Source organism: Scyliorhinus torazame, chromosome 18 (genome assembly GCF_047496885.1).
Source record: "Scyliorhinus torazame isolate Kashiwa2021f chromosome 18, sScyTor2.1, whole genome shotgun sequence".
Taxonomy (NCBI): Eukaryota; Metazoa; Chordata; class Chondrichthyes; order Carcharhiniformes; family Scyliorhinidae; genus Scyliorhinus; species Scyliorhinus torazame.
This window is the reverse complement of record NC_092724.1, coordinates 140,454,579-140,471,718: the sequence shown is the minus strand read 5'-3', so window position 1 is coordinate 140,471,718 and position 17,140 is coordinate 140,454,579. Positions and strand designations below refer to the sequence as shown.

The following is a 17,140-nucleotide window of genomic DNA, read 5'->3' as shown; positions in this document are numbered from 1 at the left end:
GAATACCTTGCGGATAGATAGATGGAAGGGGAAAAAGAAGGCAGCAGCAGCAGCCCAAGATTTGGGGGTGGGGGGGGGGGAGGGGGGGGGGCGGGGGGGGGTGTAACTTGTGACAAGGCAGTTGCCAATTAGGGCTAGTTTTCATTTTTGTTATTTAATATTTATTCATTTTTTGTTTTTTGTTTATATAAAATAGGTCACTGTTATCTGTGCTGTTATAATATTGTGTAAAGGATGCACAATGTACTGTGTTGGTTGACCAAAAATGTTCAATAAAATATTTATTAAAAAAAAAAGAAACCCATCAGGTCATTGGGTCTAGATTTTTCTCTTGAAGCAAACATGGAAGTAATGGGTTGAGGATTAGAGAGCGAGGGGATGTGAAAAATATCTCATCATACTATTAAGCCCTGTGATAGCCTTGATATCAGCAGGAGGGAGATGCGCCCTCTTATTGCATTTGCCTCGAGATACTTTGGTCGTCAAAGGCAGCACTTACTCTGAAACAATGGGTGGAAATTTCCAGTCCCGTCAGCAGGATTTTCCAGTCCTGCCAAAGCCAATGGATTTTTGAATGTCATGCCACATTTTACGGCCCTGTCCCCACCGCAGTGGGGCTGTAAAATTCCACCCAACATGTGAACTCACCCATGGGATGTGGACATATGTTGGCAACTCCAGCATTTATTGTTCCTTCTTGATTGCCCTTGAAACTGGTAGCGAGTTACCTTCTTGAACCATTGTGTTGAAGGTACTTGCAGCACAGTACTGTTCAGGGGTTTTGACCCAGTGACAAATGGGAATGACAAAATGTGTTCAACTCTTAATCCATATTTCTTTTAATGTTGTTGAATTGGTCAAAGTTCAACGTAACTTTATACAGGCAGACAGTGAGTTTTACTTTTGTCAAGTGCTGCTTGTGGGCTAATTAAAAATGTGAACACAGCCAGTAAACAAACACTAATTTAGATTTTAAAATTAGATTTCCTCTCACACATCATTCTCATTTGGTGGTACAGGGGTTTGGATTCTATTAAAGGCATAACAGGTTTTAAAGTTTATAAGGAAAATGGAAAGCCTGCTGAGGAGTCGGGAACATTCTGGAAAGTATTTTGACATCTTCAAATGTTATTCGTGGTGTTGCATTGCAGCATAGATGTGTCTCCGATGTGGTTTCTTGTTTGATTGCACATTTAATAGCCCTTAAAAAGGATTCAAAATTTATTTTCCTTTTCTTTGGGTTCTGTGTCAATGATAGGAAGTTTGAATTCAAGGATTTGTTCGATTGTGAGGGGTTTAATGTCTGCCCATTTATTTCCCTCCAGAAGGTGGAGCTGAGCTGCTATCTTGAAGCGCTGGAGTCCTATGTGGTGTAGGTACACCCACAATAAGGTTAGGGAGGAGTTCCAGGATTTCCAACCAGCAACAGTGAAGTGAAGACTACAGGAATGTGAGGTGGCATGGGGTGCCTATGGTCTATCCGGTGAGCTATAGGCATCCTTTAAACTATGTTGGGAGCTGTGCTGGAGAACTGAGACCAGTCTCCTATCTGGTCCACCTCCACATCCATACTCATGACTTCATCACAGCTTGCAAAGCGCAGTGCAAACCCAGTCTGCATCCCCTGTAAAGTTACACATGGGTTAGAGGTGTGTTTTGGGAATTGAAAAAGTGTGCAGATCGGGATCTCCCCCCACTGCACCCAGGGTCCAGCTGAAAGTTTGGCTCCAACTCTTGAATTCTGGTGGTAGACTTTCATCATTAGGCATCAAGCATCGTCTACACAGGGAATAGAGAGGAAAACTGGGCAGAGGACTATTATCTTCCCAATTTCTCTACATTATCAATTGTATAAAATGGAAGAAAAATTTAATAGGCTCTGTTCTGGACCTCAAATCCTCCCTGTCCAATTGTACCCCAAGAGTTTGACCCAGGTAATGTTTTATGTACAAAGACAAAAGGGCCAGCTGTTACTGGAACTGGCATGTGACACTGTTCATTAGACTAGCCCTTAAATTTCCATGACATTCTGAAGGGCACGTTGTTGTTACAAAGTCCACTGAAATGGTGTGTCAGCCTCCAAGACATCTGGGACCAGTGTGAACAGGGCTAGCAACAGTACTTCTCCAATACCAATCTGATTTGAAGAATTATTAACAGATAGCAGAAGAGTCAAAAATAGGAAGTCTAAGTTAGAAGAGTGAACTCAATGTCAAATCAGAGAGCGGGGAGGGGGAAAAAAAGTGGATTAAGAAAGCAGAAAGAAATCTATATACAAAATATCTAATTAAAAGTTGAAGGAATGAGACTCCACACTAATTTTCAATGCCTCTGCAAATGTGACAGTAACTATGAGTGGAATTTTACGATCCCGCCCACCGCCAGGTTTGTCTGGTCCTGCCCAAGTCTATGGTTGTTAGGCTAGACCGCTAAATCTCCTGTGCCAGGCTGGGCCCATGACTTAGCATATAGTCAAAATTGGTATCCTAGAATGAAGTGAATAAGTCCTAACTTTATGTGGGACGTCGTCTAGTCCGTATCTTAACCCAAGTACAGGAACCTCATGCTGACCAATACGTGAACAGGTTCCCACGCATCTTATGGCAGAGTGGCGCATCTTGAACCGCAACTTCTGGGTTTCCGCACTTTACCATGCATCTGTGCTCACCAGAAGTTGTTGTTTGATTTGTGCATAGGTAACAGTGAGCACCATTAACCTCACCTTGATTTCTTTTGGCAGTAAATTGTGGCCCATTGTGTATTTACAAACATCACCATTCTGTGAGTGCATAACTATAATTTTATACAGAAATATATGAAATCTATACATATGAAATCTCTTATATGAAATCTATCCTTGAGTTGGTATATACTGCATACAGTGACATTGTTTCCTTTGGCAAGATTTCTCCACTCACAAAGTGTTGAAAGTTAAAACAAAGTTGATCATGGAACATAGGGCAGCATTTCTGTTAGCTTTTTTTAAAAGAGAGCTATCCGATTAGTCCCACTCTCCTGTTCTTATCCCATAGCCCTGCAGATGCTTCCTTTACAAGCACATGTCAAATTCCTGATTGAATCTTCGCCCACCACCCTATCTGGCAATACATTTCAGGTCAAAATATCTAAACTCCTCTCTGGTTCTTTTTGCAGTTATCCTAAATTTGTGATCTTCGGTACCAACCCTCTTCCTTATTTACTCTACCAAAAGCACTCAATTTTGAACAACTCTGCCGTAACCTTCTCTGCTCTAAAGGAGAAGGAGGTTATTGGCTCTACACTTTCTATATAACTTAAGTTCCTTATCCCGAATATCATCTTGGAAAAAAGTTTTTCTACAACTTCTCCAAGGTCTTGACATCTTTTCCAAATTGCAGTGCCCAGAATATGATTCAGCACAGGCATTTATTTTTCTAAATTTAGAGTATCCAATTTTGTTTTTTCCAATTAAGGGACAATTTAGCGTGGTCAATCCACCTACTATGCACATCTTTTGGGTTGTGGGGGTGAGACCCACGCAGACACGGGGAGAATGTGCAAACTCCACACAGACAGTGACCCAGGGCCGGGATCGAACCTGGGACCTCGACGTCATGAGGCATCAGTGCCAACCACTGTGCCACCCCAGCACAGACATTTGAAGCCCAGCCAGTAATTCATAAAAGGTTTAGCGAAGCTTCCTTGCTTTGGCACTCTATGCCTCAATTTATAAAGCTAAGGGTCCCATCTACTGGTTTCACTAAAGGTTTTTGAAACTTATCCTGCTACCTTCAAACATTTATGGATGTGAAACACCAGTTATCTCAGTTCCTGGACCATGCTTAAAATTGAGTTATGTTGTTTCTGTATTATCCGTCCCAGAAAATGCATCACTTCACACTTTGCTGCGATGTGTCTGGTCATTTCACTACGGAAATAAATCAACGTGAGCATTCCAAACACATCATGGAGGTTTGCTATGGTTGATCAAACAATCACAATGGAATTTGTTCTTTAAACATACATTACATTACACAAAATATCTGGACATCAAAAAGGAGTTTCAAAAACTTATTCATTAGAAAGGGGCAGAAATTGAGTTATACTGTCTGCTACGCAAGAGAACTTGCTTTTTAGATGAATGAGTCATTGTTATTTTCCACATGAAATGATTCCACTGAAACCCAGAGAGATGTGGCTGACTGCTAACTGAACTAACATGCAACCAACAGCAGGAGGTTCTAGTCATCCAAATTAAAACTCTGGGGAACTTGTCATTAAATATTTATAATACTCTTTACAAATCAGGACAGGATCAAAAATTGGTACTTGTTGCCGTTACACGTTATCAGCACGATTAACTGATTTAACTTGTACAGTTAACTTACTTTATTAAAGTAGATTATTTGAATTTACAACACTGCTCCTCTGTGGCACTCCAGAAATAGTTTTCTTGTAATTTGACTTGAGCCAATTTAAGCACCAGAGCTATTGAAAAAAAAAGTACGCCATTGACCATTGGCCTGACATGAAACAGCAGAAGAAAAATCAATCATACCACATGTTTTCGTGGCCTGCCCCTGGGCCTCTTGCCTCTTTTGCGATTCTGCAGTTCTCGCTCTTGTTGGCTGCAACAAACAACAAAAGAAAAGTTTCCATTGTTACTCCCAATGGAACCAAACATTCACGTGGCTATTAATAAATTCAAGCATGTTGCTCAAACACACAATTAAAAAGGTGCAATGAATTCCCACTCCCAGCTGCACCGTCAGGGACACCAAGTGGAGGGAAATGGAGTTAAATCAAAAATTGGAAGGGGGAGCTGAGCTTTTGTATTTCAAACTGTTTGAGTCAACATCAGGATTGGCAAAGGTACGGGTGGCCGGCTCACCCTTTTGCCTGGGTTACGGAACAAGAAACAAGGGGTAAAAGGAGAGAGAACAAGAGGACTTTTTTTATTGCCTACAAAAAAAAAGGGTGGCATGGTGGTTAGCACTGCTGCCTCACAGTGGCTGGGACCCTGGTTCAATTCCGGCCTTGGGTGACGTTTGTATTGAGTTTGCACTTTCTACCACTGTCTGCGTGGGTTGCCTCCGGGTCCTCTGGTTTCATCCCACAGACCAAAGATGCGCGGGTCAGGTGAATTGGCCGTGCTAAATTGTCCCTTATTGTTCAAAATATTAGGTGGGGTTACTGCGATAAAGTCGAGATGTGGGCCTAGGTAGGGTACTCGTTCCAAGGGTGCAGACTCGATAAGCCAAATGGCCTCCTTCTGCACGGTACAGATTCTACGATTTTAAGAAAAAACAACATGCGGTATTCAACTATTCTTTTTAAAATAAATTTAAAGTACCCAATTATATTTTTTCTCCCAATTAAGGGAGGGACAATTTAGTGTGGCCAATTCACCTACCCTGCACATCTTTGAGTTATGGGTTAGCCCTGCTGCCTTACGACGCCGAGGTCCCAGGTTCGATCCCGGCTCCGGGTCACTGTCCATGTGGAGTTTGCACATTCTCCGTGTTTGCGTGGGTTTCACTCCCACAACCCAAATATGTGCAGGCTAGGTGAATTGGCCACGTTAAATTGCCCCTTAATTGGAAAAAATGAATTGGGTATTAATTCTAAATTTTTAAAAAAAATCTTTGGGTTGTGGGGGTGAGACCCACGCAGACACGGGGAGAATGTGCATATTCAAATATTCTTACCTTCTTTGAAAAGCTAGCAGGAGTCGTGGATCAAGAATATTTTCTTCCGGCTCCCAGCTATTATGTCTATCAAAAAACAAACACAATATCTTATTAACAAGGTAAAGCAAAATGTAGATGTTGTACTTTATTCTGTGGAGATGCAGAACTAAACCTGTAAACTCGATTACAGCCTACAGTGAAAATTGCCAAAATTATGACTGGAGTCAACATGATAGCGCGATCATTTAAATCTTTCCAAGATGGAAATGCAAAATTACTCTCCGTGTGAATGGAAAACTTGCTGTACACACTTTTGAACTAAATTAAACTTGTCCAAACCCAGACCGTGGCTAAATCCACACCACACTATTCTCCTTTTAAATATTCCTTGCTTTATTTTAATGTTAAAAAACAAAAATGTTAAATCTGTTTCATTATTGAACTGACACTATTTGGAGTCTATTTCTGAAACGGAAGAATTACATTGAGCAAAGTGCCACAGCCTTTGCATGGCCCATTGATACAACAGTGTCCAACAAATTTTCCTATAAACTCAGTTTTGTTAATTAAAACTTAACCAGTACATCAAGGCCAACTAAGACTTGTATGCACGAGAAAGTTATTATTGAAAATAATCTGAAACATAACTTTCACACAAGGCATTCATCATCACACAAGGCATTCATCACGGGTGCTAATGAATTTTTAATTTGGCATTCTAAATTGCCTTCTAATAATAGTACACAAACGTTTAGTGGGTCCTCTATCAAAAATATCAATTGAAGAATTAGTCCATTTAAAGGTTTAACATAATTGTTAAAAGAGCAAACAGAAGAATATTGTAGGAAAAAGTGTTTAAGCTTTTGTACACAAATGAGAAGCAGCAATTTTATGGATAAAAATATGCAATGCAGCAGAATAATTCCTGCATTTATGTTGCTCATTACTCGTGTCAACCCAGGTAAGTTACTATGATCAACACAAAGTGAAAATCTTAATGCAGCAATGGACGAATCTGAATGAATACTAGTGCAATCACAGTTTATAAGAAAACAGTCTTAGGTTGTGGGTAATGGCAGCACTTATTATCCTTCCCTGAATGCTTTGGAAAAAGTGCTGGTGGACCACCTTCTTGAACAGCTGCAGTCCCTGTGGTGAAGGCACTCCCTCGGCATTGTTGGGATTTGACCCAGTGACAATGAAGAAACAGCTGCACATTTCCAAGTCAAAATAGTATGTGCCTTGGAGGTGGTAGCATTCCGATACACTACTGCCTTGGTTCTTCTGGTTGGTAGAGGTTACCTCATGGAGTGCCTTTACCGTATAAAAGCATCCTGTGGCAGTTCACAGAAGGGCAAAAAAATTACAGCTGAACCAAGAAGAGATTATGAAGGGAAGGGAGACCAAGATTGTTCAAAGAGCTTGGTTTTAACTGGAGTCTTTCTGGAGAGAAAGGGAGAGGCTGAAAGCTTTAGTGAGAGAATGCCAGGGCGTGGGGCACGAGGGCCATTAGCACAACTACCAATGAAGGGATAAAAAAAAAAAAAAGAGGGGGGATTCAACTCAAAGCTAAAGTCAGAAGCATGGAGACTCCTGAGGGGGCTATGGCACCGAGGTTTTAGATAAAGTGGGACAGAGCCATGGGAAGGTTTAAAGGCAGGAATGATAATCTTAAAATATGGAATTGTAGAACTGGGATCCCATGTACATCAATAAGGATGGGCAATGGGGGAAATACAATATGTGCTGCACCAGGGCTTTAGGTGATACAGAGGAGGTTGGCTAGGGAGGCATGGAATAGTCAAGTCTGGAGGAGACGAAGGAAGGAATGGTTTCGACATCACAAGGGGGTGTCAGCATAAACGATATGACAAAGTGCAAATAGGCAATCTTTGTAATGTAGAGATTCAGAAGCTTAGCTAGGATCAAATATGATATGAAGGTTGTGGACATCAGCAGTCAGGCTTGCAGAATTAATGAAAGTTTGATATTGGGATTTTCTGGACATTTGATTCATTCCAGATTCTGGTCAAAGAAAACTGAATATAAATATACACATAATGCAGATTTTAAATAAGTTAAGACACTTCACATTGAACGGCACTCATTTCTCAGACTGAGAACTTATATGCGATTTCAAACATTAGTAAGTAAAGTCCCAGACGGCCATAGACTGCTTTCTCCTTTGAGGGGGAGAGCTGACTGGTGGTTGAGAAGGCGGGGCCTTCATGAATAGCCTTGGCTGCTGCAGGAATTGAACCTGCGCTGCTGGCCTCACTCTGCATCACGAACCAGCTGTCCAGCCAACTGGGCTAAACAGACTCCCAAACACGACAACAGTGACTACAGCTCGAAAAGTATTTTGAGTGCTTCGTGACATTCTGAGGTTGTAAAACATGCGATATATATGCAAGACTTTCTTTCCTTCTGTTGTAAAAAGAATGCAGTATTGGAACAAACCTGGAAAATGCAGAAAGCTATGAATATGAAAAATTAAAGATTAACCAACAATGACTGGCACAGATGCACTGGAAAATAAAGATGCCTCAATATGATTTACCATTTATATTGCAATGTTAAATTTGTGAATTATACGTACAGGTTTACTGAGAAAGCACTCTTATTTACAATCACTTTAAAATGTCTTAATGGAATGCAACATCGTTCTGCTGCCTGCTCTTTAAACTAACTACAGGCACTAGGACCTTGGGGTTATTCTTCGCATCCATTACAATTGCCCAACTGAAACCTCTGTTTTTTTTCCTGCAGAGCTATACCAGCAACTATTTAGAGATGCGGTAAGCCAGGCAGGCCTGATGAGGTGACTGCTTTAGTGTGTGTGGGGGAAATAACTGGTTTTCTTTCCTGCTTTGCTGGAATGGAATGAAAGGTGAAGAAGGAGGCTTCAGGAGCATGCAACAAAGTAACCTTCAGCACTGCACCAGTCTGGGTAAGAAAAAAAACCCCAGCAGATTAAAGCTGGAACGAAGGTTGAGTGCAAGAGAGTTAGGAAGCAGGAACAAGCAAGCCAGTTAAACAGAACAGAAAATAAGGAAGCTAGAACAAAAGCAAAAAGAGGAAGAACTAGGGCAAAGTGACAAGAAAAGCAAATGGAATGAGGAATGAAAATGTTAAAAAAAATATAAAGAAAAATTATAACTTAAAAATGTAGATGCACTCGTGTATTTCTCTACCATCATGTTTTAGAAAATATATATAATTGCACTGTGCACAGTTTACTTTCCCAGGGGTCAGGACTCATTATTCTCAGATAGGTACAAGAGAACGAACAGGCTGAGGTGACCTGCCTATCAATTGTACGCTGATGGCACAAGCGACATCCAAACTTGCTGAGAGGAGAAACACAAGCAGGCAAACCTCTTGTGGCACATGAAAGTTTTTTATCATTGTAAAGTTGTTTGTAGCCAGCTTTCGTTTCCCAAAGCACTTCACAGCCAATCAATTACTTCTGCAGTGTTGTCAGTATTGACAAACACACCTCATTTTGCACACACACGAGGTCTTATAAATAGCACCAGTCGATTTGTTTTGAAGGCACTGGCTAAGGGATGAAGCGCTGGGAGACTTCCACTGTTCTTTTTCAAATAATTCTGTGGGATCTTTCTGCATCCACCTTTTCAAGCCTCTGGTTATTGTCTGATCCCAAAAACAAACAAAATCCTCAAAATTCAGCAGTGCACTACAAGCTTGTTGTTCGGATTCTTGTTCACCTAAAAATGGAATTTATATGGGCTGCAGCACCGATTCATAATGATGTTCAGTTGATTCCATAGGGGCCATTATTCTGGACTTCCCTCTATTACATTTTCTTGTATCTGGGAATCTATGCAGACTTTCTGTGGTATCTACTCAAGAGGACAAGTTTCTGAAACTTTTTTCAAACCATGGATGCAGTACTCCCAGGAGCTGGCTTGCTTTGGCGTTTACAGAATAGCACTTGGCCTCGAAGGTAGCTGAACTGGTGAACAGTGAAATGGGTAATAAAAGCAAAAATCTGGAAATGTGCATCACGTCTGGCAGCTTCTGTGGAGAAAGAAACAGAGGGCTGGGATTTTCTGGTCCTGCCAAAAGTCAACAGAACTTTGGCTGGTCCACCAAATTTTCCATTCTGCCTGCGATGATTCCCATCAGAGGCAGAACCAGAAATTCCTGCCCAGAGTTAGCATTTCAGATCATGACCTTTCATCATGGGGTTCCGATGAATGATCATGACCGGAAACATTAAGGGTTTCTCTCAACATGGATGCTGCCAGACCAGCTGAGTGTCTCCAGCATTTTCTGATTTTAGTTCAGATTTCAAACATGTGATATTTTTCTTTTAGAGCAAAGAAAATTGTATGTGTGTGATCAACTGCAAGAAGGTCCTCTCCTTGTAATAATAGTAATCTTTATTGTCACAAGTAGGCTTACATTATCACTGCAATGAAGTTATTGTAAAAAGCCCCTAGTCGCTACATTCCAGTGCATGCTTGGGTACACAGAGGGAGAATTCAGAATGTTCAAATTACCTAACAGCACGTCTTTCAGGGAGGAAACCGGAGCACCCGGAGGAAACCCATGCCAACACAGGTAGAACGTGCAGACTCCGCACAGTGACCCAAGCCACGAATTGAACCTGGGGCCCTGGCGCCGTGAAGCAACAGTGCTAACCACTGTGCTACCATGTCACCCAGGGTAGATGATAACCAAGAAAAGGAAAACTTCTGAAGTGTAAAGGAAAAGGGTAGGGCAATCAGACTCTCGGATCTCCAAAGGTGCATTTGGCCTATTGATTTCCTTCTCTGCTGCAACTTCATATGAATAACCTCACCCATGTAAATACAACCCCATTCAATGTACTTTCGTAATAAGGGCAAAGAACACAACAGTCAACATCCAAGTGCACTTCTTCTGGCTAGTAGCAGAAAGTGAAGAACTTGGATTACTTCACAGCCTCCCACAATAAGTATGTGGATTAGTACAACCATGTGTTCTCTCTCTCTCTTTCCATGTAGCATCCTCATGGTCCAAGTGTTGCTAATCAGTTTATGCCATGAAGTCACAATGGAGCAAGGCAAACTTGTGGGGCCCTGGAATGATCTCAGCCTTAGCGGGAACCCACACTATTGCCATTATTCTTCACCACATTCTGGTCAACTACTGCCTAGTGGTATTGCTCAACCAGACCAATTGGTGCACGGTTTCTGTTCAAAGAATTAAGAATACCTAACAATTCCTGAATTATTTTTTCTCAAAGATCTTCGCACTTCCCTAGAAGATTGAAATTCATTTTTTGTCATTACCTGAAGTGTCTGATAGACCCTTTCGCATGACAGGTCTAATGGGGACTTACAATATAAATAGCTCGTGACTCATCAGGCCCCAATTTGGCAGTGAGCCCTGACAATCAAGTGTCAATCAGTCTTCAATTCCCTATATTTTCAAAACAGCCAAACCAAGCACATTGGCAACCGCATTGCACAGCTCAAATGAAGGAAGCGCTGAACTATGGTTTAACTGACATATGCAAGTGTCATAGATCACCTAAGTCACAGGAGCAGTAAAAGTACAATACTTTTCACAAAGCATAAAAACACTTGTGAATGGTATGTTTTATAAAAATAAAAAAATTTAGAGTACCAATTCATTCTTTCCAATTAAGGGGCAATTTAGTGTGGTCAATCCATCTAGCCTGCACATCTTTGGGTTGTGGGGGCGAAACCCAAGCAAACACGGGGAGAATGTGCAAACTCCACACGGACAGTGATCCAGAGCCGGGATCGAACCTGGGACCTCGGCGCCGTGAGGCTATTCACTGCGCCACCGTGCAGCCCCTTGTGAATATTATGTTAAATATCAGTTTGTTAATGCATCCCATCCGTGCTATTAAGGACATTATAACAGAGAAGTGTAAGGAACTAATTTATGCTCTTCACCCCCTGCAACAAAGACATATATTTGGAAAGCCACAGTAGAGGGTGAATTTTTTATTTGAATTGTAGTGCATAGTTAATGCAATTTTATTTTATTTTTTAAAATTGCAGCTGTGCACCACTGTTATAATTTGTTTGTTCAGGATCCTTGCACAATAACGTAATCCTAAAATATTCTGAATTTGGTTGGGGAAGAGAGGAAAGAATAGATCATGTTGCATTTTTGTTCAATGCTGAACAAATTAAAGGTCCGTTAGGTTCTTGACAACCAGTTCCTACCTCAAGATTACTAAAAATTAATAGAATGGATTGCAAATGTGACATTTAATTATGTTTCAAGGCTTTTAAATAGTTGTACTGTAAAATCGCACAGCTTCAAAGAAAGACACAACCTCAAATACCTTCGAAAAACTTTCCACAATGTAGGGTTTTAAGTGACTTTTCACTCAAAAAAAAGATTTGTTAAGCAGAGGCAACTGAGCCTAGCAGGAATAAAGTGCCTTCTATGGTTTAGATAGTGAACTGATCATTTGAGCAGGAAAGGAATGTAAAAGGCCACAAAGGATTATGCACAGCTAGGAAAAGAACAGAGAAATATACTGCAAGGAATTGGAGATGAGGGGATAATGTTTCCTGCAGATTGGTAAGTGGCTTGTAGAAAGTAGCCCCAGGTTCTTTGGTAAGTGGAATGTTTCAGCCATGATTCTATATCTGTTGCATCTTAAAGCTGAAAGTCTTGTCCTTGCGGCAAAAATACAACAGTTTGCACTAGTTCAGAAACTAAGCTATTATTATTCTGTTTGGGTTAGATGGTTAAAGAGCATTCTCATGCACTCAGTCGCAGAAAGACCTGGGCTCTTGTGCCTTCAATACCACTTCTCAACTCCATTTTTCTCTCCTCTGACTTGATTTTACTTTCGAGCCCCCCAACCGCGCCGTCAAGCAAAAGGATGGCAAACTAAGTATGTTACAGTTTGCAAAAGCTCAAGCCAAAATATATTGTTTTCTTTCTCTTACAGCACATAAAAACTAAACTCAGTAGCTCACATAAAATAGAATAAGGATTATATCATGTCTTGGTTTAAATACAGAAAAAACAATGCACTTTTAGGGGGAGGGGTGCACAGATGGAATAAGTACTGTGGAACTGGGACAGCTTGTTATTGTGAAACCATCTGATATCAAAACAAAAGCAGATTAGCATGCTATCTACTGGATCTTCTTTTAAAAAGTAGTTATGACACCAAAAAAAGAGGTGTGCACAATTACAATGCATTTTAGAAAACTACAATCTTAAAACAAATATAGTAACTGAATGAAGGTAAATGTTAAGCTATTAAGATGCAACAAAACACATCATGTTTAGTATTATATGCTAAACAAACAAAAAAATCTACTTCATTTGGACAATAACGAATATTCAGAAACCATAAAACCCACAATCCCCAAATGTTCAAATCTAAAACAATTACGGTCTTCATTTGGCAAATGTCACACAGCCACAAACATCTTTGGAAAGATGTAAATATATTGCTCTGAAGTGTTTAAAGAAAACATGCATAGAGAGATGAAAAAATAAGGGAAACATTATAAAGTATTTAAAGCATTTGTACAAATAAAAAGATATTACCAATCAACAAAAAGTCAGAATGCAAGCAGAAAAACAAATTGAAAAAGTTACAAAACGAAGTTTTAAATACCCGAGCAAGATATGGCAAAAGAACAATTTATTAGAGGGAATTAGCTCACTTAAAGGATTCCAGAGATATTAAACAAAAGATAACACAAATCAACAATTAAAGATCAAAAGGTGGAAAGAGAGCAAAATAGGTGTAATTATAGAGTTGTAAATAAAACAAAGTATGGGGAAAGAGAACACACAGCACGTTTATTTTTAAATGGAAGTGACGAGAAGAAATAAGATGCAGGGGGAAAAGGGGGGGGGGAACAAAGGAGGAAGCTCTGAGGCCAGCTCGTTGCTGGAGTTGGGAGCACGCTGCTGCTGCTGTTGCTGTATTGTTAAACCTGATGCCACTCACTTGGAGGACCATCCTCTCCACTTCACCAAGTACTCCAGCTTCCCCTGCGCAAAAAAAAAACAATAAATCAGTCTTCACCCCCGAATGAAAACCCGCTGCCTCCTCGCCAGTCGAGGTTGGCAAAAAGTGCAATTTTCAAACCCCCTCCCCCGGGGTCCCCGCACCAACCTTTCTCAGTCTTTTCCTCAGAATGCATTCCGCGGCGAAAACTTGCTCTCCCACAGCGCTCAGCTCCTCCATCCCCGCGCCGCTTCGCTTCGCTCCACTTTGTGTCCTCCTCCTCTCTCCCCCCCCCCCCCCCCCGGGCGGGCCGTCACTCCGGCCGCGAGCGGTGACGTCACCCACAGCACCCACTGACCAATCGGCTTTCGCCTAGTCTGACCGTTGCTAGGCACGGGTCAGCGGTTGCCAAGCGAATCGAGAACGTTCGGTATCGAGTCATCGGATTAACCCTCTCGGCGCCGCCAGCTCTGCCATCAATCAAGGGCCAGCAGACAAAGGATTTTAAAAAAAGAGGAACCCCCCCCGCACTCAACACTAACAGCACAACTTCCAAAGGCACACCGTTAGCGTGACTTTAAAGCCCTTCTGCATCCTAAATCCAGCCAAGTGCCTCAGTGCGGGTGCTTTTCCAAAGACTCATTCAACTTATTTCACTTTAGCCCGAGGGACACAAAAAACATCCCTTAACATTGACAGCCCCGTCAAATCTCTCTCACTTGCAAAGAAGACCTTTTGCTTCAGTTAAAATCAAATCTAGTCATTAGTTTATTATGTTCTTTGAATAAGTATGCAACTTGTCTCCATCGTTTTAAAATTTGGTATCTTGCTCATAAAGTTCGAGTCCATGAGGGTTTTTCCCCCCCTCAAAACATGCAGTAAGCAGTTTTTGAAAAGATTTTACCAACTGCGGCAAGAGGTTTCTCAGTCACCGGGGTTAACTAATATTGTTGTTGCACATGCTTTATTTGCTAATGTAGAAGTTTGCCCAACATAATCGTCAAAACGCTGTATTGTTAGCAAGCACAGTTAGAACAAAGAAATTCTGGCATTGAGCTGCCGCTTTGTAGCAGGTGGCCGATTCCTTTCTTTGGCTATGTTCATTGGTAAAGTTGGTCTTAAGTTTATTTTTTCGCACAGCCCCCAAAAGTTTAAAGTCTTCAAAAATGTCGCTCAATTTCCCAACCAAGGGAGTCTCACTGAGGTCTGCTACCAAGTTCGCACCGATTTGCGGTGACAGTCTACTGACATTCATTGCCGAGGACAGATGTTGTAACTGCCTTCAACATGAATGCCACAGGTGCTTTTTGAGAATGACTCTTCATTTGCTGCACAGTTATATGATGACAGAAGACAACATAAATTAAAGTTAATTTTATTCGGTTATGCAATGCTGGTTTTGTGTATTTGCAATGTATGTGATTTTGTGCAATACTGAGGGAATGCTGCATTGTTAGAGGTGCTATCATGTGCATGATACATCGACCAAGATTGCTTCCTTTCATCTCCCAAGATGGCCAGCATTCACCCCCCTCAAACCTTCTGCCACTGAAATTTATGTACATGCCTTTGTCCAAGCTTAATCACTCCAATGTCCCCCCTTACTGTTCTCTTATCCTTCATTAATTTCAATTATTTCAAATCTATGCTGCACTGGCCGGCATTCTCCGCTGGCGGGATTCTCCATTATGCCGGCGCCCGGGGTTTCCGACGGCGTGGGGTTGCCCCACAATGGGAAACCCCATTGACCGGCGGGCGTAACGGAGAATCTCGCCGGCCGGTCGGGGCAGAGATGTGGCGCGGCGGGGAAGTCACGCTCACCGATCAACTGTCTCCACCCTGGCCATTGCCTCTGACACACTTTCGTCATTGCATTAAATTCAAAAAATGTATCCTTCCCTTTAAATAGATTGCATTGCATCTCCTCCTTAATGCCCCATTCCTCAAACTCCAGGATTGTGTTACGGGGAGATGCAAAGATTAAAGAGTAGTTTTAAAGGGGACTTTAATTACCCAAATGTAGACTGGGACAGTGGCAGTGTAAAGGACAGAGAAGAGCAAAAGTTCCTAGATTGTATTCTGTAACATTTTCTACAGCAAGAACGGATACACTGCTGGACCTGGTTCACAGAAATGAGGTAGACCAAGTAGATCAAGTGTCAGTAGGGGAACATTTAGGAGACAGGGACAGTGAGGTTTAGGATGATGATAAAAAAAGAATAATAGGCAATACAGAGTAAAAATAATTAACTGGGGGAGCCGACTTCAAAGGGGCAAGAACGGAACTGAACCAGTTAGACTGGAACGGAAGGTTGAGCGGGGGAGGGGGGGGACTGAAGCTGAACAATGGGCCACCTGCCAACAGAAATGGTCCAGACACAGTCAAGGTATATTCCCTTAAAAGAGAAATGGAGGGTATACAAATCCAGAGCTTTCTGGATGAAAAAGGAGATGGAAATTAAGATAAGGAAGAAAAAGTCTACTTATGACAGGTGTAAAATAGAAAATACAGTTGAACCAAGGAGAACGCAGGAGGTTCAGAGGGGAGGTGAAAAAGCACATTAGAGAAACGAGGAAGGATTATGAGAAAAGACTGGCAATCAACACAAAGATGAATCCCAAAGTCTTCAATTGGCACATAAATAGTAAAAGAGTGGTAAAATGAAGATTAGAACCCATTAAGAACCTAAATGGAAATTTACACATGGAGGCAGTGGGCAGTGGCTCAGGTATTAAATGAATACTTTGCATCCATCTTTACCAAGGAGGTGGATGCTACCCATGACATGGTAACAGATGAGGAAATTCTCTCCCTAAAAATATTCAAAATTGATAAGAAAGAAGTGTTAAATGGACTGTCGGCACTGAAAGTTCACAAGGCACCGGGACTGGATGCGATGCATCCAAGGATATTGAAGGGAATGAGAATGGAAATTGCAGGGGTGCTGGCCATAATCTTCAAGTCTTCTCTAGACTCAGGGAAGGTGCCAGAGGACTGAAGAGTTGCAAACATTATGCCCTTGTTCAAAAAGGTTGTAAAGAAAGTCCCAGCAATTACAGACCAGTCAGTTTAATATCAGTGCTGGGTAAGTTTCTCGAAACAATTATTTAGGATAGAATTAGTAGTCACATGGAAAAATGTGGATTGATTAGGAAGAGCCAGCATGGATTTCTAAAGGGGAAATCGTGTTTAATTAACTTGAGGAGGGACAGAAAACATTGATATGGGTAATGCCGTTGATGTGGTATACAGGTGCTTTCAAAAGGCATTTCATCCAGTGCCACATGACAGACTTGTGAGAACAGTTATAGCTCATGAGCAAAAAGGACAGTAGCAATGAGGATACAAAATTGGCTGAATAATAGGATGCAGAGAGTAATGGTCAATGGATATTTTTCAGGCTGGACGAAGGTTTGTAGTGGTGCTCTCTGGGGTTAGGATTGGAGCCCCTGTTTTTCCTGAAATATTAATAATCTAGATCTTGGTGTGCAGGGGACA

General features: G+C 41.4%; 1 protein-coding gene across 1 annotated transcript in view; it reads right to left on the bottom strand.

The window, feature by feature from the left end:
- Window positions 1-13,958, bottom strand: part of cbx2 (chromobox homolog 2 (Drosophila Pc class)) — a 36,420-nt gene extending 22,462 nt beyond the window's left edge. Inside the window, exons 1-4 of the mRNA XM_072483482.1 lie at window positions 13,810-13,958; window positions 13,642-13,685; window positions 5,688-5,753; window positions 4,538-4,607 (exon numbers count right to left, since the gene is read on the bottom strand). Of these exons, the coding sequence (XP_072339583.1) occupies window positions 4,538-4,607; window positions 5,688-5,753; window positions 13,642-13,685; window positions 13,810-13,881 (252 nt within the window). The 5' untranslated portion in view covers window positions 13,882-13,958. The remainder of the gene's footprint in view (window positions 1-4,537; window positions 4,608-5,687; window positions 5,754-13,641; window positions 13,686-13,809) is intronic.
- Window positions 13,959-17,140: the final 3,182 nt, after the last annotated feature.